The sequence below is a fragment of the Canis aureus genome, chromosome 35 (assembly GCF_053574225.1).
Source record: "Canis aureus isolate CA01 chromosome 35, VMU_Caureus_v.1.0, whole genome shotgun sequence".
Classification (NCBI taxonomy): Eukaryota; Metazoa; Chordata; class Mammalia; order Carnivora; family Canidae; genus Canis; species Canis aureus.
In genome coordinates this window covers 25,696,353-25,718,790 of record NC_135645.1, presented here as the reverse complement: position 1 = coordinate 25,718,790, position 22,438 = coordinate 25,696,353, and the positions used below count along the sequence as shown (strand labels likewise).

Here is a 22,438-nt window from a genome sequence, read left to right as displayed (position 1 = left end):
GATACACAGACAGAGGCAGAGACACAGACAGAGGGAGAAGCAGGCTCCACGCAGGGAGCCTGACATGGAACTTGACCTGGGTCTCCAGGATCAGGCCCTGGGCTGAAGGTGGCACTAAACCGATGAGCCACCCGGGCTGCCCAGCAATTCTATTTTTGGTTATACATCCAAAATGAACAAAAAAACTAACTCAAAAAGATGTCTGCACCCCCACATTAGCAACATTTATAATAGCCAAGATAATGGAAACCACCTAAGTGTCCACCCATGGATGAGTGGATACATGCACATGCAACAAAGTATTTACAACAAAGTATCATTCAGCCACAGAAGGTAAGGGAACCTTACCATTTGCCTTAACACTGATGGACCTCAAAAGCATTATGCTAAGTGAAATAAGTCAGAAAAAGACAAATACTGTATGATCTCACTTACATGTACAATCTAAAAACAAAACAAAACAAAACAAACAAACAAAAAAAACCCACCAAACTCATAGAGAATATCAAGTTTAGGGGTACCAGAGGCAGAGGTACCTATGGGTAGAGATCAGGGGAATAGGAGATGATGGATGTTAGCTAAACGTATTGTAATAATCATTTTACAATATACATAAATGAAATCATCATCCTGTATAGCTTAAATTTATATAGTGATAGATGTCAATTATTTCCCAATAGAACTGGAAAAAAAAATCCCAGTGAGTTATTTTGTGGATATCAAAAAAGTAATTCTCAAGGATATATGGAAGGGAAAAAGACCCAGAATAGCAAATATAATTATTGAAGAAAAACAAAGTTGGAGGAATGACACTACCCATCTTCAATACTTACTATAAAGCTGCAGAAACCAAGACAGTGTGATACTGGTGAAAGCATAAATAGATCAATGAAAAAGAATAAAAAGCCCAGAAATAAATCCACATAAATGTGGTCAACTGATCTTTGACAAAGGACCAAAGGCAATACAATAAAGACAGTGTGTTCAATAAATGGTGCTGGAATGAGTGGACATCCATATGCAAAAAAATGAATCTAGACACAGACCTTATGCCCTTCATCAAAATTAACTCAAAACAGATTACAGACCTAAGAGTAAAATGCAAAACTCCTAGAAGATAACATAGGAAAAAATCTGGATGACCTTAAGTAGGATTACGACTTTTTAGATATGACGCCAAAAGGCACGATCCAAGAAAGAAATAACTGATAAGGTGGACTTCATTAAAATTAAAAACCTCTGCTCCAAAAGAATAAGAAGACAAGCCACAAACGGGGAGAAAATATTTACAAGATACACAAGTAATAAAGGACACACTTGATAAAGGACATAATAAAACCTCAACACTCAACAATAAGAAAATAATCTGAATTAAAAATAGGCCAAAGACTCTGACAGACACCTCACCAAAAACATACAGATAACAAGCATATAAAAAGATGCACTACATTACATGTTATCAGAGAAATGCAATAAAAACAATGAAATATCAATATACACCTATTAGAATGGTCAAAATCCAGAGCACTGGCAACATTAAATGCTGATGAAAATGCAGAGCAACAGGAACTCTCACGCACTGCTGGTGAGAAAGCAAAATGTTTTTTTGCAGGGGGGTGGGGTGGGGTGGAAATTTCTTATAAAACCAGAAAGTCCCACCATACAATCCAGCAATCGCATTTCTGGATATTTACTCAAAGGAGTTGAAAATTTATGTCCATATATAAACCTACACACAGATGTCTGTAGCAAGTTTATTCGTAAACTGTCAAAGCTTGGAAGAACGTCCTTTGGTAGGTGAACGAACACATCTGGAAGATGAAATGTTATTCGATGTTAAAAAGAAATGAACTATCAAACCATGAATAGACATAAAAGAACACACAGCACATTAAGTGAAGGAAGGCAGTCTGAAAAGACTACATATTGTTGGACGGCAATTATATACCACCTTCTGGAAAGACTAAACAATACGAAGATCTATGTATAGTAGAAGACAATAAAAAGATCAGTGGTTGTCAGGCACTGGGGGAGGAGGGATGAATAGGGAGAGCACGGAGAACTTTTAGAGCAGTGGAAATACCACAAAGGCGGATATATGTCACCCATATTTCAAACTTACAGGATGTGTAACACACACACACATCATTAGCCATCAAGGAATGCTAATCAAACCCCAATGAGATACCACTTCATACCCACTACGACGTGAAGAAAGATAATACCGCGTGTGGGCAAGGATCTGGAAAAACAAACCCTGCTACACTGCTGAAGGGTGCAGATGCTTTGGAATACAGTCTGGCAGTCCTTCCCACGGTTAAACGTGGAGTTACCATGTGACCCAGCCACTGTACTCGAGGCATGTACCCAAGGGAGATGCACACATATGTCCACACAAAAAAACCTGTAAATGATAGTGGGTTATCTGTGCGGAGTCCTGGATGCTGGAGACGGTTTGGGTGCAGGGCTGTCCACACCACTGGAAACTCAGACCGCGGTAGGAGTGTGACGAAGCCCCAGTGGAGAAAGTGGCCAAGGACCCCAAGTGCTCTCCAAAGGAAATGCAGGAAAGCGTGTAGGGGCTAGAACCAATGATCTCTGAAATAATTCTTCCTAAGTGGGTAAGCCACAGTATATGTGACGATTGCTTTTATCATGGAAATTCAGGTTACCAATTTTTCCATACGCTAGATAATTCTATAATAGACTTGTTCGCGTGTACAACTTTGTTCAATATTTAAAATAATTACTGAGGCCAGATTTTTTTTTTTTTTTTCAGATTTTTTGAAGTGGAATTACAGGATCACGCTATTTCCAAAAGTTCAAACTAACTTACACTCCTACCACCAGTGCAGGGTGTTGATTTCAAGGCAGCCCTAGTATCACTTTTTTCCTGTTTGTAAATACTTAAAAAAAAAAAAAAAAAAACCTATAAGCTTTTCAAAATTTTATAATAATATAAAAAGAAAATGATAAAAAACAATAATCATTCTCACAAAATCCTATTACCAAGAGAGCAGCTAATACTACCTGGGAGGGTACCTCTCTCTGCCTCAGCTCTCTCCAGGTGTCCAATAAAAACAACAGTGCTTATCTTCTAGGGCTACAGTCATCATTAAATGGACATGAATATGCGTATAGGGTGCACATACCTATGCGCAGGCGCAGTATCATCTCCCTCTTCATTCTTCCACTCGCGCTGTGGCTCTGTGACTTTATTTTTTTATTTTTTAGGCTCTGTGACTTTAACATCAACTATTCCTACTAAACTGCTTTGTGGAAAGGCTGTATCAACTTACTCTCCCCGCCCCGCTCAGTAGTGTTAGACATAAAAGAAACTGGTAATCTGCTGTTCTCTTAATTAGTGAAGGCGAACTTCTCCAATGTGTGCTTAGTTTAACATTTCCTCTGGTAGGTGATATTCTTATGCTTCTAGACTATTTTCTTACCAGCATCCCTACCCTTAAAAATGTTTTTAAACTCTCTGTATATAGCATATGTTCTAGGAGGGAGATTTTCCTGGGTTGGCCTGACCTAATCAGTTAGGTGCAGATTGATTTCTCTAGCTAGTCACAGAATTGGAAATTAGACAAATAAATGCCTGCTGGTCTAGAAAGAAAAAAAAAACCTATGTGGTGAATACTCCACACGACCTCTAAGAACTGAAAGTCTCTGGGCAAACAGGTAGCAAGACTATGCGGACACCAGTTTTACAACCGCAAGAAAGTAGTAGTAGATTCCGTCAACCATCAGCCAGCTTGAAGAGAACCTTCAGCTTAGCTGGGAACCACCATCCTCATGGAGTCCAGCCAGGCGAGACCCTGAACAGATGATCCAGTCATGCTGAACCCAGACCTCAGGTTACGGAAACGGAGAGAGCTGTGCTATTTAAAACTGCTGGGTTTGCGATGATAGTAGAAAACTAACACAGCCAGAAATTTACCTTGGTGCACCAGCGCACTTCATTTTATTGCCCTCCGCTTTATTACTCTGCTTGGCAGGTACTGCCTTTTTCTCTTACAGGCTGAAGGTTTGTGACAATCCTGCATCTAGCAAAGTCTATCAGCACCATTTCTTCAACAACCATTGCTTACTTTGTGTCTCTGTGTCACGTTTCAGTAATTCTTGCAATTTTTTTCAAGCTTTTTCATTATTGTTACGTCTGTTATGGTAATCTGTGATCCGTGACTGCATATTACTATCCTAACTGTGTTGAGGTGCCATGAGACCCATGTGACAGGTAGACGTAATAAACGTTGTGCGCCTTCTGGCTGGCTACTCCACCAACCAGCCATTCCCCATCTCTCTCCTTCTCCTCAGGCCTCCCTTTACCTTGAGACACATCAATATTGAAATCAGTCCAATGAATAACTCTTCAACGAATGGCCTCTAAGCATTCAAATGAGAAAGTCATGTCTTCTCTCACTTGACATCAAAAGCTAGAAATGACCAAGTTTAGTAAGAACTCATGTCAAAAGCTGAGGGAGGTTGAAAGTTAGGCCTCTCGCATCAAACAGCCAAACTGTGAATGCAAAGGAAAAGTTCTCGAAGGAAATTAAAAGTGCTACTCTCGTGAACATATAAATGGTAAGAAGGAACAGCCTTACTGCTGATGTGGAGAAAGTTTTAGGGCTTTAAGGGGAAGATCGAACCAGCCACAACATCCTCTTAGGCCAGGGCCTAACTCTCTTTGAATCTGTGAAGGCACAGAGAGGTGAGAAGGCTAGCAGAAATTGGTTTATAAGGTTTAAGAAACCGTTTCTAGAACGTCCAAGTGCCAAGAGAAGCAGCAAATGCTGACAAAGAAGCTGCATCAAGTTGTCCACAAGATCTAGCTAAGATCATTCATGAAGGTGACTACACTAAGCAACAGATTTTCAGTATTGACAAAACAGCCTCCTATTGGAAGAAGATGCCATCTAGGACCTTCACAGCCAGAGAGGAGAAAAAACAATACCTAGCTTCAAAGCTTCAAAGACCACACTACCTCTCCTGTCAAGGGGGCTAAGGCAGATGGTGACTAAGTTGAAGCCAAAGCTCATTTCATCATTTAGAAAAATCCTAGGGCCCTCAAGAAGGAAGCTAAATCTCCTCCGCCTCTGTGCTAGAAATGGAACAAAGCTTGGATGACAGCATATCTGTATGCAGCATGGTTTGTGAAGTATTCTAAGCCCACAGTTAAGAACGTTCTGCTCAGAAAAAAAGATTCCCTTCAAAATAGGACTGTTCCCTGACAATGTACCTGATCCCTTAAGAGCCCTGATGGAGACGTACACTGGGCTAATACTATCTTTATGCCGGCTAACGTGACACTGATTCTGCAGCCCATGGATGAGAAGTGATTTTGGCTTTTAAGTCTTATTATTTAAGAAATACATTTCATAAGGCTACAGGTGCCACAGACAGTGGTTCCTTTGACACATCTGGGCAAAACAAACTGAAAGTCTTCTGGAAAGGATCCACCATTCTAGACGCCATTAAGAACATTCATGATTCATGTGATAAGATCAAATTACCAACATGAATGGGTTTGGAAGAAGTTGATTCCAAGCCTCCTAGGGGACCTTGAGGGGCTCACGACTTCCACAAAAGAAACAGCTGCAGATGTGGTGGAAATAGGAGGAGAACAAGAATTAGAAGGGGAGCCTGAAGATGTGACTGAATTGATGCGATCTCATGATAAAACTTGACTCTATGGGGAGCTGCTTCTATGGATGAACAGAGAAAGTGGTTTCTTGAATAGAAACTACTCCTGATGAAGATGCTGTGAAGATTATTGAAATGACAACAAAGGATTTAAAAAGTTTATAAACTTAGTTGACAAAGAGGATTAACTCCAACTTTGAAATAAGTTCTGCTGTGGGTAAAATCCTATCAAACACTGTCACATGCCATAAAGAAACCTTTTATGAGAGGAAGAGTCAACTGATGCAGCAAAATTCACTGCTGTGTTATTTTAAGAAACTCCACAGTGACCCCAGCCTTCAGCAACCACCCCCATGGTCAGTCAGCAGCCATCAACACTGACAAAAGATTCTCCACCAGCAAAAAAAAACTTACTCAAAAGACTGAAAGCACAGATGATGGTTAGCATTTTTTAGCAATCAAGTATTTTTAAATTAAGGTACGTAAATTTTTTTTTTTAGATATAACACTACTGCACACTTTAAGTAGACTACAATACTGTAGTATACTACAGTATAGCGTAAATATAACTTTTATATGCACTGGGAAACCAAAAAACTCATCTGATTCAATTTATCCCAATACCTGCTTTCCTGCAGCACTGCAGAACTGAACCTACCATATCTCTGAGGCACGCCTGTATAGTAAGAATTGCCTGCATCATACACAAAAATTCACTGTGGATGGACTGAAGATAATATGTGTGGAAAGATAAACAATAAAGCTAGAGAAAACCTTGGGAACAATTTCATGACCTATGGGTGGGCAAAGATTTTAAAAGAGAACATGAAAAACGGTACCGACAAATGGAAAAAAAAAATTGTAATTCTGAACATTAAAAATTAAATGTCTCTTTATCAAATGAAACCAAATAAGGGAAGTAGAAAGAAAAGCAATAGAAAGGGAGAATATATATTTTAATATATACAACCCCAAAGAACCCATACCAGAATATAGAAAGAATTCCTACAAATAAGAAAAATGATCACCTAATATTAAAAGAATGCATAAAAAATTGCAACACTTTCCATAAAAGATATTCAAATGGCTAACAAACATTGGAAAAGAGAACAGTATCATTAGGCATCAGGGAAATGCAAGACCGAGCTACCATGTGGTATCAGCACACACACACACAGAATGGGTAATATGGCAAGAGTAGAGACAAGTAACTGGAACTCTCATACACTAGAGGTAGGTATAAACTGGTACAACCACAAATGCATTTAGCCATATCTACCAAAGGTAAAAAATATCTACCAGAGGTAAATGCACACCAGAGACCCAGCAGCTCCTCTTCTAGATGTAGAATTGTACATTTGCAGGTAAGAAAATGCTTATAACAATCAATAAGAGCTAAGAACTGGTTATATGATGGACATGTCTTAAGTTCCTTATTGTTAGAAATTTCTTCCAATTTTTCTATACAGTGAATGGTGCTGGAAGAGACATCTTCCTGACACAACAACTTCTATTTTTGAAATATTTCCTTAAGAATTATTCTTAATATATACTTCCAGACTGCTAGCCAAGTGAGCTATATCAACTAGAGAGCCTCAATTAAAAAAAAAAAAAAAAAAAAAAGTACCAATTTCACTATACTCATGTCAGCATAGCAAATTTTTTTTTTTTTTTTTTTTACTAATTCAAAATTCAAGGAGGGAATATAATTACTTAAAAAATTTGCATTTCTTTAAAAAAATAAAAATAAAAATTAGCATTTCTTTGATTATAAGCACAGTTGCCTCCTGCAATACTCTCTTCCAGAATGGCAGGTTAGACAAAAGAGCACACAATTTTTTATTACTATCCATGATGGTGGCCAAAGAGCCTTGATGGAAAATTTTTTAACATTCATGCGGACCAAAATAGCCAGCCACAAAGCAATACCAATCTTCCCCATCAAATTTTTCTTAGTGGGCTGTCTCTCTTATGAAACATACACTTCTAGAGTTTTAAGACTTACCTTCTGGATAACCACCAGCAAACTTCTGGACAGAAGAGAACGTCATTATTCTGCTTTTATTTCTTAATAAAAACTTTTGAAAAAGTAATGACTCAAGGCTTTGGCTTTTATTAAATTGACAGTTTCTTCCTTGACAGTTGGCAGATTTCCTCAAACCAAGGATACTAATGTAAAAAGCAATGAGTCACAACAACGTGTAGATTTCAGTAAAACCAGATGTGTCGTTAAGCATCACAGGTGGGACATACAGAACATACCATGAAATATCTTTCAAGACTTTTTTAGAAAAATAAACTTTTCGCCACTTAGGAAATGTCAGAGCTTTTTAATATTTCCGGTAAAGGCCCACAAATAGGAATTCTTGGACAGGATGGCATAGATTAGGTTTTATCCAGTTGAATGCTGTTGAAAAATGAGACAGCTGTCAATTCCTCATTGACCTGCCTCAAAACACCAGAGGAAACATTTTGAAGTGATGACATCATTTATAGAGACAAAGCTTCTGTATTTCTTTTCTGTTCTGGGCCACAAACCAGCTTGACCATTCCAGGGCACATAGATTCACTAAGGTCTTTTGAATTGTGTTTGGCTTCTGTACTTTGCAATGCCACAAACCACCTCATACGATACTTCCTCATCAGGGAAAAATCCAAGTTAAATTGAAGTTGCCTCTGATCCTTCTCATGAAAACCATGCATAGTCATCAATGTATTTTCATGACAAACAGATATGAGATGCCTTTAGCCTTCCTGACTACACATTTTTATAGGTAAGGACTTTATCTCACATAAAACTCTGGGGCTCCTACATCTATCATTTAAGATACCTACACTCGTAAAGATTATGTATCACTTTTTCAATTCCTGCCTATGGAAAACTATTCTAAAGGAAAAATGTTAATGATGATGATAGCATTGTAATACCCTTCCTTCTTTCAAATGAAATAGTACTGATGACTTAATTTGACATAAAATAATTATTTTTTACCAAGACAATTTTAAAAGAAACAGGAAGAAACTCAAAGGACAAGAAGTATTCTGCTTTTACTAGGACCACAGACCCCTAAAGCACAGCAATAGATTTCACAGAGTCTAAGAATAACGGTAGTGTTTAAAATTAAGGAAAAACCCACTGAAGGAGACAAAGATGATCAAGGTATTCCATGCACAGCCAGAAAATCCTGGGGAAAAATGTCCATTGGTAGATGAGAGTACTGACTTCAGGGAAGGAACTTAAGAGCGCAGAAATCCCCAGTAGCACAACTTTGGAAAAGAAACACGTCAAGGGGAGAAGTTAAAAGTAATAGGGAGAGGGGTGCCTGGGTGACTTAGTAGGTTAAGCATCAGCCTTTGGATGGAGCCCTGCATTGGGTTCCTAGCTCAGCTGGGAGCCTGATTCTCCCTCTACCTCTGCCCCTGCTTGCACGTGAGTGCTCTCTATCAAATAAATAAATAAGTCTTAAAAAAAAATAGGAATACTTTGGAAACTGCACCGTGAAGGGGAGAAGAAATAAAGAGGGGGAAATTTAGCATCCTGCAAGACCAAAAAGAAAAAAAGTCTACAACTCCTCTCCCACTACAACCTTTTCTCCAAAAAAGAATATCTACTACTCTGACAAAGGAGGGCTATTATGAACATATCACAAACTATAAAGTAAACCACAGCAAATCACCACCTCTGTCCCCACAAATACCTAGACACAGTCTTTATCTACTTAAAAAATATACAGTATAAGGGGCCTCTGGGGGACTCAGTGGTTTAGGTGTCTGACTCCTGATCTCATCTCAGGTCTTTTTTCTTTTTTTTTTTTTTTCATCTCAGTGATGTGAGTTTATGCTCTGCCTTGGGTTCCATGCTGGGCGTCGTGGAACCTACTTTAAAAAGGGGAGGGTGGCGACTAAATGGCTCAGTCAATTAAGCATCCGACTCTTGATTTCAACTCAGGTCATGATCTCAGGGTCATGGATTAAGCCCAGGGTCAGGCTCAGAAGAGTGTCTGCTTGGGATTCTCTCTCTCTCTTTGCACCTCCCCACCACACACACACACACACACACACACACACACTCTCTTGCTCTCTAAAATCAATCTTTAGGGATGCCTGGGTGGCTCAGTGGTTGAGCGTCTGCCGTTGGACCAGGACATGATCCTGGAGTCCTGGGATCAAGTCCCGTGCTGGACTCTCTGCGTGGAGCCTGCTTCTCCCTCTGCCTGTGTCTCTGTCCCTCTCTCTGTCTCTCATGAATAAATAAATAAAATCTTTAAAAAAAATACAAAAAAAATCAATCTTTAATATATATATTAAAAAAAATGAGAATCCCAACAATTCAGTTTATGGAAACCCTCTCCCTCTAAAAAACAACGATAAAACAGAAGGAAACTGGAATACTCCAAACTTAATTAAATGTCCTCAAGAAACTGGGGATATGATAAAACCCCTTGAAACAGAAGCTCAAAGGCTAAAAGTAGAAATGGAAAATATCCGGAAAGAACTAAGAGCTGATCTCACAAAATATTTTTAAAAATGACAAAATTATATAAAAAATGAAGACCATATTACAGGGTGCGCAAGGAATAATGGATCCAATGAAACATGATAATGAATGTTGAAAAAAAGAAAAAAGAACCAAATAGAATGAAAAAGAAATGAAAAACGAAAAGCACTGGTGAGAATATGGTTGAAATGGCAAGGAATATCCAAGTTTCTTAGCTTAAAATGTGTCTAAAAAAGATGCACAAGGTAATAGAACAGAAATAATATTAAAACTATCATCCCATAACACTTTCCAGAAATAAAAGACCCGAAACTATATATTGAAAGAGTTTACTGGATACCAGTGAAAACCAATCCACAATGATCACTTTCAACACACATCCTTATAACATAATTAAGACTTTAAAGGCAAATAAGCTTCTCAAAAAACAATATAAAAAGCCAGGCAACAGAAGAGTACTTAAAAACAAAAACAAAACTCAAAGAAAGAACAAGTGAATCAAGGACATATTTATATATAATCAAGCTGTCCCTCAAGTCTCCACATAATACAAATTTAAAAATAAGCAGTTCTAAACATGGAAGAAATTCTGCACTTGTAAATCCTGCTTAAGGAATCAATCTATTCCAAGATGAACTTCATCCACTCATAATATGACTAGGAGAACTTGGGCAAAAAAACAGAGAGTGAACATTTAATATTTTTAAATAGAAATTTAGGAAACTTAGAGGTGGGTTGAAGAATAAGATGTTACATTATGTAGGCTACACGTTATGAATTTATGTTCTAACAGAGTGAAAATAGGGAAAGGAGGGAGAGGAAAGTAGAACAGTTCACTGAATGTTGTTATACAATTGGTAGGAGTTACAGACAATACTTAGAACAAAATTATAAGATTTATTAAACTCCAAAATCAGTTTAAAAATGGAAGGAAAGAAAACAATGTAAATAAGCACAACAAATACATAAAATTGCAACTTAAAATACAATAGAGTTGAGACCAAACATGTCAGTTTTATAAATAAGTATAAATGGGCTTAACTCAGCTATTTAAAATAAAAAAGATTTTCAATTAGGTTCACAGAGTAAGACCCAAAAATGTGCTACATACAAGAAACACTGAAAACAAAATGATTTACAAAAGTTAAAAATAAAGGATGAGCAAAAGCAGGTATACTAGGCAAATGAATACAGTAAGAGATGTGGAGGAAGATGTACAGATGATATTGTCACAGACACACAAAAAATTCAAACTCAACATATTAGCCACGACAAAGGAGGAACTTTTTAATGCTGGAAGTCACAATTTAAAATAAAGATATTACAGTTAAGAATATCTATACAGGGTGGCCTGGGTGGCTCAAGCGGTTTAGTGCCACCTTCAGCCTGGGGCCTGATCCTGGAGACCCAGGATCAAGTCCCATGTCAGGCTCCCTGCATGGAGCCTGCTCCTTTCTTCCTCTGCCTGTGTCTCTGCCTGTGTCTCTGCCTCTGTGTGTGTGTGTGTGTGTGTGTGTCTCTCTCATTAATAAATAAATAATCTTAAAAAAAAAAAAGAATATCTATACAACAACACTGAAACCACCTTTATAAAAGCAAAACCCAAAGAAAAACAAGGGGGAATAAAAGAGACATGCCATCTTTGTCATTTGCTTAAAAAAAAAATAAATGCGAATGTGTTTGGTGCAAAAAAAATAAATAAATTAAAAATAAATAAATAAATAAAAAATAAAAGAGACATGCCAGTAAGAGATCAAGTAGTTAAAAATAAGGAAAAAGAAAATCCAAACAATAAAAAAGACAGACCTGAATGCGTACCACACCTTTCATCTTGATATTAGAGAACAAATCTTTTCTGAATGTGGGATATTCATAATAAAGGTTGCATATGAGGTTTATACAGAAAATATAAGCAAGCTCCATTAAGAAGAGCTATTACAACCACATTTAGAGATATTTACGACTACAATGTAGTAAAAATTTAACAGCAGAAAAAGGTACTTCCAATTGCAAGCTTATTTATGTACTATAAACCAAATTATAAATATCTATTGGGTAAAAAGGAAATACAAAACAAAGTTACAGACTTCCAAAAAAATACTGATTCTGTAAATCAATCTGTGATGTATCAATCCTAAAGATGTGATCCAAGTAAACCCCACAGTATTAGACACATTTATCAATAACAATGATAAAATAAATATAAATGAATTAAGATTCTTTGCTAAAAGCTAGGTAACAACAACAACAAAAAACTTTAGCAAGCATAATGAAGAAAATAACTAAAAACAGAAATTAGTAAGGTGGAGAAAAAAAGAACATACCTAATTATAATAAATCAAAATACATTTTTTTGGAAAAAATTGACAAAATAGGCAAACCACTAGCAGATAATCAGGAAAAAAAAAAAGAGAAAGCACAGATAAGACAAAAATGATATGAAGGAAATAGCCACTGAAAAAAACACTGAAATAACCATCAGAAAAAAATCATATGATTCTATTTTGCAGACATCACTGCAAATAAATTTGAAGGCCCAGGTGAACTGGGGAATTTACGAGGCTAAGAGCTTACTGAAACTGAACTACTTAAAGATAAAATCTGAAAGAGATCATTCTCCTTAGAAAAAATAAAATAAGGACCTACCAGAAAAGCACCAGGCCTGGATGGTTTCACAGAGTGGAACCTTCAAATACCAGCTTGTTCAAAAAGTCTCTTACATGTTTCCAGAGCAGTGGAAATGAAGGAAAACCTTTTAATTCTTTGCACTTACATATGTAACATCAATACCTAAACCTAATAAGGACAATGCAAAATAAACTATAATTTTTGCTTATCAATATTTATAAAAAACACTAAATTGATTATTGGGAAACAGAATCCAATGCCACAGTAAAAGAATGACACAACAAAGGGAAATTCATTCCAGGAACACAAAGTTTGCTCAATATTAGGAAATCTATTAATATAATCTATCACATAGATTTTCAGAAGAAAATCTCACAGCCATCTCCACAGATGCTAAAAAAAAAAAAAAAAAAAGGTTTCTGACACAATCCAATTCTTTCCTAATGAAAACCACTCAAGAAACTTGAAATCAATAAATATTTCCTGCTATGTACTCCCCCAAATTAATTTGTTGCAGCCTCCTCCCACTACATGGGAACATATTTAAAGACAGGGCCTTTTTGGAGGCAACTAAAGTTAAATGAGGCCATAAGGGTAAAGTCCTAATCTGATAGTATTAGTGTCCTTGTAAGAAGAGAGAGAGAACTCATTCCCTCTCTTTCTCTGCCATGTGTGGACATAGAAATAAAGTAGCTGTCTATAAGGCAGAAAGAATTCTCAGCAGGAAATCAATCTGACACCCTGATTTCAGACTTCCATACTCTAAAGCTGTGAGAAAATAAGTTTCCAGTATATGGTAGTTTGTATGGTAATCTGAGCTACCTTTCCATTACGATCAGGAACAAGGAAAAGATGCCTACTACCTCCACTACTGTTTGACATAGCAATTACTGGTGGTAATAGCCAATGTAATTAGATAAGAAAAATCAATCACAGGCACAAGAACTGGAAAAGAAGTAAAACTATCTATTTGCAGATGTGACTGTGTACCCAGAAATTCTTAGAAAGTGAGTAAAACTGAATGAAAAGAAAAAAAAAACAGTAAAGTAGTAGGATATAAAATCATCATATAGAAAGGAATCATCGTCACATAATTAGTAGCTGGTAAGAAGACATAATGGCAAAACAAAACTAAACCAAACCATCTCCCCTTATAACAGCAACAGAGAAGATATTTAGGAATAACTTGAACAAAAAAAAATGTGTAAAATCTATATGAGAAAGTTCAAAACACCTTTGAAAACAATGAAATTAAATTCAAACAAATAGGAAAAAAAGCAGCTCTTGTTCTCCAACAGGATGACTCAACAAAACAAAGACAAATTATGAACAATACAATCACAATAAAAACACCAACAAACACTGTTATGAACTTGGACAGGCTAATAACTAAACTTCATATGAATTGGGACGCCGGGGTGGCTCAGTGGTTGAACGTCTGCCTTTGGCTCAGGTCATGATCCTGGGGTCCTGGGATCAAGTCTCACATCAGGCTCTCCACAGGGAGTCTACTACTCCCTCTGCCTGTGTCCCTGCCTTTGTGTGTCTCTCATGAATAAATAAAACCTTAAAAAAAAAAAAAAAAAACTTCATATGGATCAATAAACAGGCAAGAACAGCCAGGAAAACACTAAAAATGAACATCCATAAAGAGAGACTAGACATTAAAACATATTGTAGAACCTCTATCATTTAATCTGTAACAATTTTATTTTTTATTATTATTTTTTAAAGATTTTATTTACTAATGAGAGACACAGAGAAAGAAAGAGAGGCAGAGACACAGGCAGAGGGAGAAGCAGCCTCCATGCAGGGAGCCCGATGTGGGACTCGATCCCAGGTCTCCAGGATCACGCCCTGGGCCAAGGGCAGGTGCTAAACTGCTAAGCCACCCACGGATCCCCTAAAGCATAAGATCTTATATGTGAATATTGACCAGTGGAACGCAACACAAAACCCAGAAACAGACCCAAGTATATACAGAACTTGAGGATATAACAGTCAGTATCTCAAATCACTGAGGCAGAGGTAGACTTTCAAATGCATAGCGTTAGGACAAGTGATTAGTCATTTGGAAAAGATATCCTATTAGATCTATACTTCACATCACACAAAAGAATATCCCTAAATGGACCAAGAATCTAATTATTAAAAAGAATGAAACCACATACATGTATTAGAAGAAAACATGTGGGGAGAGGCTTTCCAATTAGGACTCAGGATCCAGATGCAAAGGAGAAATAAATTTGTTACACTGAAAAAAAAACTGCATGGCAAAAAAAAGAAAAGATCCATATAAACAAATTCCATATACAAAGTCAAAAGACAACTGACAAAGAAGGAGAAATTGTCTGCACCATGTAATCATATGGCGGTACTATCACTAAAAGACAGTATCAGAATTCCTAGCACGGAAGAAAGACAAAGACCAAAAAAAATCTGACAAAAATAGGCAAATGACGCAAACATAAAGTTACTTAAAAAATGAATCTTCAACATACAAACAAAATATGTTCAACGTGACTTATAGTAAGAGAAATGCAAATTATCAGTATACTGAGATACCATTTCTCACCTATCAACTGGCAAAGCTTCAAAAGCATGATGATGCATACACCAGCAAGGCTGTGGGGAAACAGGCAATTTTATGCATTGCTGAATGGAAATGCAAATTGGCACAGCCCTTATAGGGGGAATCTGGCAATACCTAACAAAGCTATATCTCCATTTATCTTTTGAACCAATAATCACACTTCAGGAATTTATTCTGAAGATGTACCTCCAAGAATATAAGAAAACAGAAGTGTAAAGTTATTTATTGCAGCACTGTTTATAACTGCACAATGCTGGAAGTATCTATGCATAAAAGAGAGGTTACATAAACCGTAGTACCTCCACACTATGGAGTTTCTGTAGCTGTTAAGAAGAATTAAAAGCTATGTCTATGCAGTGCTGTTGGAATGATTCCCCTGTTCGGTGGGGAGAAAGCAAAGTAGAAAAGACTATCAACAGTATATTAGATTTGAACTTTGGAACGTCTCTAACAAATCAGATCTTAAAAAAATAATTATAACCTTAACACACCAAAAACAATCATTCCTGCTACCACTGAATGCCTGGTTCCTCTTAAAATTTCTCTGATTAACAATGTCCTCCTGCAGCTTGAATCAAGATCAAAACAAGATCTACATATTAGTTTTGGAAGATGTAGCTCTTAAAGTATCACAATTCCCTTTCTTTTTTAAAAATGCTATTTATATACAGTCTTTACAGTTGATAAAATGTGTTTCTCTAGCTCCTTTTGTCCTGTAAACTGCTGAGTTTGACGGGACACTGGCTCACCTTTCTTTATTGCTGTTACAAGACCATGCAGGTGGTATTATTACTCCTGTCTGCGTCACACATTTAATATCCAGCTGCCCTTTATTAGTGTTACAGTGGTTTCTAGATCCTTAGACAATCTGAGTTCCTTAAAGCTTATCCAAGACCGTATATTCATGGCAATATACACACCGTGATCAAGCTACCAGACTAATTAAGAGCTGACTGAGAGGCAACAGAGGTTATCAATCAGCAGTCAGAGAAGCTGGCCAGGAATTGCTTCTCTCCTAGGTAAGAGGCCAAAAAGTAGAGGAGATAAAGGATTTGACTACAGATGGAGAGGAGGCTTCTGGAGGATGAACATCATGCTTAAACAAGACACTGGGTTCCAATTACAATTCTGAAAGATATTTTATACAGCGGTACCAATACATGTTTCCAAATTAATTCACAGAGAATTCAAGATTTTATGATGTTAGTTCATTCAAATAGTTGTAAACATTTTTCCACCTTTAAGACAAAGGGACTGGTTTCTAAACCAAAGATTCTCAACATAACTACAAAGCAGATTCTGCTGGGAAGCTTTTAAAAATACAGAGGTGTGGGTCCTACCCAATCAATTCTGACCCAAATGGTCTAGGATGGGGATATAGTATTATCTAGAATATAGTATTATTTAAAATCTTTCCAAGTGACTCTAACATGCAGCCATAATTGAGAACTGCTGATCTTAGTGAAGAATAACAGCAGCAGCTAGCATTAGTAAGCACATATTACGTGTTATGGACTGTTCTAAGCACGTTACATGTTACTGGTTCATTCCCTATTTTACAAGCGAAAAAAGAGGTCAGGTAACTTGTCCAAAGTCACACATAAGCTAACAGCAGAGTGACGATTTGATACCAGGCAGTTTGGATCCAAAATCTATGCTCTCAATCACCATGATACAGTGCCTCCTAAGCATGAATTATACTTCTATTCTTTAATTGCAAATAAAATGATTAGAAAAAACTAAAAAACGAGACAATTAATGTTCTAGAAGCAGTACAGTGTCGTCTTGTAAAAGTACTGACAAGCTCATGTGGAGAGTAAATGAACAGATGAGAATCTCCCCTTCCCAAAAGATTCACATTTGAGATTTCCACACATAATCCACACAATAATTTCCTGCATATCATCCTACATAGCCTGCTTATTCAGTGTAAGTATAAAAGATCGCTTTGTTTTAAAACTCGGGGAAGTGATGTATTACATGTACATTTATAAGAAAATGTCCTACCTATTTCAGTTCTGCTAACTCCAATGCCATTAAAAATTCTCAAGTAATTAAAATGACAAGAATCAGAATCTTCAATGTCAAAGTCACCAAATTTGATGCGCACTCTCTCTCCCATCTTTACACGGATCTCCCATTCGCAAACGGTGCTGTTGGGATAGGTCTGTGGGTAGTTTATTGATGTGAGGGTTCCACTTTCAGGGCCTAGTACAGTATGTCCACATCCATCACCTTAAAAAAAAAAAAAAGAGTTAAAAGGATGAATCTTTATTACACTTTTAACTTTATATATAATCAGGATTTTTTGGTGAAAATGTTAAAATATGTATGACATGTTTTATACCAACACTTTCCTTATACAAGATAAAAGGGATAACGGGGTTCTTAGTATATCTCCTCACAGGGATCAAAAGATGTCAGGTAAGGTCAAATTAATCAATGATTACCCCAGTGAGTTCAAAGAACCTTCCAATCTCAATAAACAGAAGTAAACATAGGTTACAATAAATGTATATACATATCATAATAAATTTAATCTTTAAAAGAGTATCAATTCATATATATTGTTCAAAGTAAATGTAAACTATAAAAATAAAAGTATGTGATCAGCTCCATCCATTCATCACAAACCCTTCTAAAAGCTCTGTGAGAAGTTGAAGGATACCTAAAAACAGTTTATACTAAAGGTTACGCAGGTCACAGACCATATGACAGTATTTCAAGGCATTCATTGTTGAAGGCATTAAAGCAATATTTAAGGAAATTTAATTTTACATTCTACTGAAATTGGACTTGTTAGTAATCCCTCTCCAAAAACTTCATTTTCCCCCTATAGAATGATGAAGAAAAAATAACAGTTTAATGAATGAGTAAAGATTAGGAAAAATAACCTTCATATCTTGGTAGCAGCATTATCTGCTCCAGAATTCCTTCACTACGGGAACTCAGGTAACTTAACGTACTATTATTTGCATCCACCTTTTATCCTAAAATTTGGTGTTTGAGCACCTAGAAGAGGCAAGCAATGCTGAGAAGTTTCAGTTGCTGCTCCCATTGTACCATTTAGCATTCCTTCATGATGGGATTCAAATGAATCTCCTTCTGAAAGGAAGATGAAAACATCATACTAAAATTATAGTATTTTTTTCCTCCAAAATAGCCATTTATAATCACCTTTGGAATAGTTCTGTACTTACACAAAAAAACTGTATCAAAAGTGACAGTGGTGAATTTAAAAGTCAATATGGATACAGATGTCTGTAAAAGGATTTTCTATTATGTTGATTTATTATTTTTAAGAACAATGCAGTGCTGATATTATTTACTACAACAGATGAATGAAAGCTTTAAAAGCTAATATAGTATCTGGCAAGTAGCTGCAAAAAAAATATTTATTAATTCAGTGAATAAGGAAACTGTACAAGTACCAATGAAAAAGTAATTTCAAACCCGTCTCAAAACTCACTTTAATAAAGGAAAAATTCTGTACGTACATTATGACGACAGTACTTCATGTCCTTTTCTGATCAAGAAATTTTATTCTCAAATCCCTACTAGTAATGTTGGCCCACTTTTAAAGGTCAATACTAGCAATCTGGCTTCCTAAACAAACCTCTCTTATAAAGCTCAACTTGTGAGCAACACTGAACTTCAGCTATCCCTACACCTGCTTTCAATCTACACACAGAAACTAGGCATAATCCCTCAATACTATATAGAGGCACCATGAAATAAACATGTTTTTGTGATACACCCACTGATCTTCTGCAAATATAAAACTTAAATGTTATACAACTCAGAAGGAAAAAAAAAACACTCAAATTTTCTCCGCAAGTATGATGAAAATACCTTGCATATCTCTTCTGAAAATCATCTAAATTAGAAACACAGGGATATAAAACCTTCACTGTGAAAATAAATGAATTGTAACATAAATAACTTTTGAATAATCATTACAATTTTTCCTTAGAGAAAAAAGATTATCCCCTAAGACAGAGTTTTTAACATTACGAAACTAGTCTGAAATGTTCTCTTGCTATTGAAAAGATGAAAATGTGCTTTCTGGAGTGTTTAAATCTTTGAAAAGTAGCCACTGAATAAATAAAATAACTCAAAATATAAATGTATTCTCTTTAGTGAATAGACACTAAGGCAGCTTTTTAAGTGACTGGAAGTGCCGATGGATTTCAGGAACCCAAGAATTTCCTATTAACAGCTGAATTCATGACTTAGTAATGGCAGATTGTCCCATGTAATGTATTCCCCACAGGCTACTATTTAACTTACGGTTGCCATTTTAAAATGAATTTTACAAAGAGCATAAGCAGTGTTAGGAGTAATTTTTAGATGTCTTTATGCTCATACTTATGTTTGTCAATAAATATGCAAAATGTCTCTTGCCCTTTCCTCCATAAAGTGCAATTTAACAAAATAAATACTAACTGATGAAAAACAGGACTTTTGCATGCACGCTGATGAAGAAAACAATTAAGATGGAGCCGTCTTTTTTCAGTATCTTGTGTAGGGGGAGGGCATGAACAGTCCACAAGGACTGTGCCAAGAATGTTCTAAAATATGTGATGGAGTTCAGAGCTTCCTCCCCTAGCAAAAAAGATGATATGCACCAGAACCCAAAGTTAAAAGAAGGTCTCAAGTCTACTACTACGATGTACAAGTTTGAATGTTTCATACTTCCAAGACAATTTGATAAGTTTAACCTGACCAGATAAATAGATGTGCTGGCCTCGACAAACACCTACTGCTGCAAAGAGGATGTTTAGAATATTCTAGTTTGAAAGGGGAGGCTGGGCTTATACAGTATCACTAGGCCAGCAATCTTCAAATGTTTTTCTCAGTTATTCCCAAGGAAGAAATACATGTTACGCTGGCATCCTGTACACTCCTGCCTGCACAATCCTGACCCGCTAAAGGGTCCCCCGCAAAAAGAATGAAGCTGGGAGCTATTTCTTTTTCTAAAAATTGCCACAGTGACCTTCTTCAGGCTTTCAGAGCATATCCATCTTGTCTAGTATTTAAAAAAAAATGAGTGAAATTAAAGCAGTACTGCGAATTATTTGAGATTTGTGGTGGTGCAACTTTAAAGATTTAATAGTAGTAAGACTGATGTAATCCTTTAGTCCAGAAATTCACAGTGCTAAATACTGCATTAAACATCGTCATTGTAGCCAGATGAAATAGGATGTATTAGTTAATTCTTGCAAGTTATTCCTTTGAATGCTTTTCTACTCTGAATGCCCTTTTTCAGCGATTTATTTTAAGATTACTGGGACTCTGGAAACCACTGCAGGAAGCATCCAGAGGTCGTTAGGTTGAACTCTCCAGGGAGACCCTATCCTCACTTTTACCCTCAAATTAGAAAACGTGCCTCCAGTTTTCCAGTTATGAGCAAATCCTATTCCGTACCAATACTTAAAATGCCAAAGTATTTAAAAAAGTAAGACTAAAATCTGGAAAAAATTCTTTATTGTCTAAGCACCTACTACACTTGGAGCGGTGGTGCTCGAATGGGGGGAGACGGGGAGGCTCCCACGGGAGCAGTTTTACCTCCCGATTGGCAATGTCTGGAGATATTTTAGGTTGTCACAATGGGGGCGGGGGGCGTGCTACTGGCATCTGGTGGGTAGAACCAGGAATGCTGCCGAACATCCTCCGAGGTGCACAGGACAGCCCCCCAGAGTAAAGAACGATTGATCTTAAACTTGTCAGTCGTCCTGAGGCTGAGGAGGCTGAGGAGGCTGAGGAGGCTGAGGAGGCTGAGGAGGCTGAGGAGGCTGACTTAGAGCAAAGGCGAGGACGTCTCGGGAGGAAGGCCTGAGAGCCTTCTCGGCTGGGTTCCGTCCGGCCCGAAGGCTAACGCTGTTCTGGCCACTGAGATACACACAACCTAAGAACACTTCCCTCCCACAATCAGCAGTTCAACGAGAGTTCTGGAGTCCCGCTTCCTGATTTTTAAAACAAGTAAACAGAAGTTACAGGAAAGAGAATGTTCTTTTCATTAGCCTACAGCCCTGGAGTCATCTCTTTCCTGGGCCAACGGCTCTTAAAATTAGGGTTTGGAAAAAGGCGCGGGGATCCCTGGGTGGCTCAGCAGTTTAACGCCTGCCTTCGGCCCAGGGCGTGATCCTGGGGTCCCGGGATCGAGTCCCACGTCGGGCTCCCTGCATGGAGCCTGCTTCTCCCTCTGCCTGTGTCTCTGCCTCTCTCTCTCATGTGAATAAATAAAATCTTTAAAAAAAAAAAAAAAAAAAAAAGATAAAGAAAAAAGGTGCTAATAGGGTCAGGAGTAAGTCTCCAAATTTTCTGCCTAACTTTGTGAGCTAGAAAGAATAATGATGACCTGTGACCAGCCAACACCACCTCCCGTTAGCCATTTTCTCAAGGCAGAGTTGACAAAGGCAGCATAACTACGACGGGAAAAATCCCTTTCACAATGGTTATCCTAGGACCAATCCGTGCGCCCTCACCAGTAACTCCACCACCACCACATCTTTCTCCAACATCAACACCACCATCACTGTTAGCGTCTCCTCCGCTAGACGGTTTCCACCAAAGTATAACTGGCCATAAAGGACAGAAGCCCGTTGGTGCAATTTTTGAATTTCAGTGGAGAAGAAACACTGGAATTTGATCTTACTGCTCTTTTGTTTGGCTGCCGATTTATCTGGGGGATTGCTCACAGAACATGTGTTCACTTCCTCTGAAGAGTCTAAGGTCAGATGTGTTAAGCCAGATATAAATTTTGGTATTTTTCCAGGAAAATAACAGTATTTTTTTAAACTACTTATCCCTAGAGAAAACAGAAAGAACGTTAAACATATATAAGTAACAATGAATGAATACAACAAAGAACATATTATTTTAGGCTGCTCTAAACTTCAAGTGTTTGTGTTTTTTTTTCTAATAAGCACATGCTCATGATACCAATTACATGTAACCCTGCTGCCACCCCCGTATTTTAGCCACATTACTAATACTTAATATAAATTATCTGAATGATTGAAGAGTATTAATATAAATACTGTGTGACTTCTAATACACTGTGACAATAC

At 37.1% G+C, this 22,438-nt stretch overlaps 1 protein-coding gene across 3 annotated transcripts in view; it reads right to left on the bottom strand.

Moving 5' to 3' along the window:
- Positions 1-22,438, bottom strand: part of DCBLD2 (discoidin, CUB and LCCL domain containing 2) — an 80,809-nt gene that overhangs the window by 46,080 nt on the left and 12,291 nt on the right. Inside the window, exons 2-3 of one of the 3 annotated variants that reach the window (XM_077884398.1) lie at positions 18,348-18,470; positions 17,373-17,600 (exon numbers count right to left, since the gene is read on the bottom strand). In XM_077884398.1, the coding sequence (XP_077740524.1) occupies positions 17,373-17,600; positions 18,348-18,470 (351 nt within the window). Of the gene's footprint in view, positions 1-17,372; positions 17,601-18,259; positions 18,471-22,438 lie in introns of those variants that run through there. The other 2 variants (XM_077884400.1, XM_077884399.1) reach the window with 2 other exon arrangements.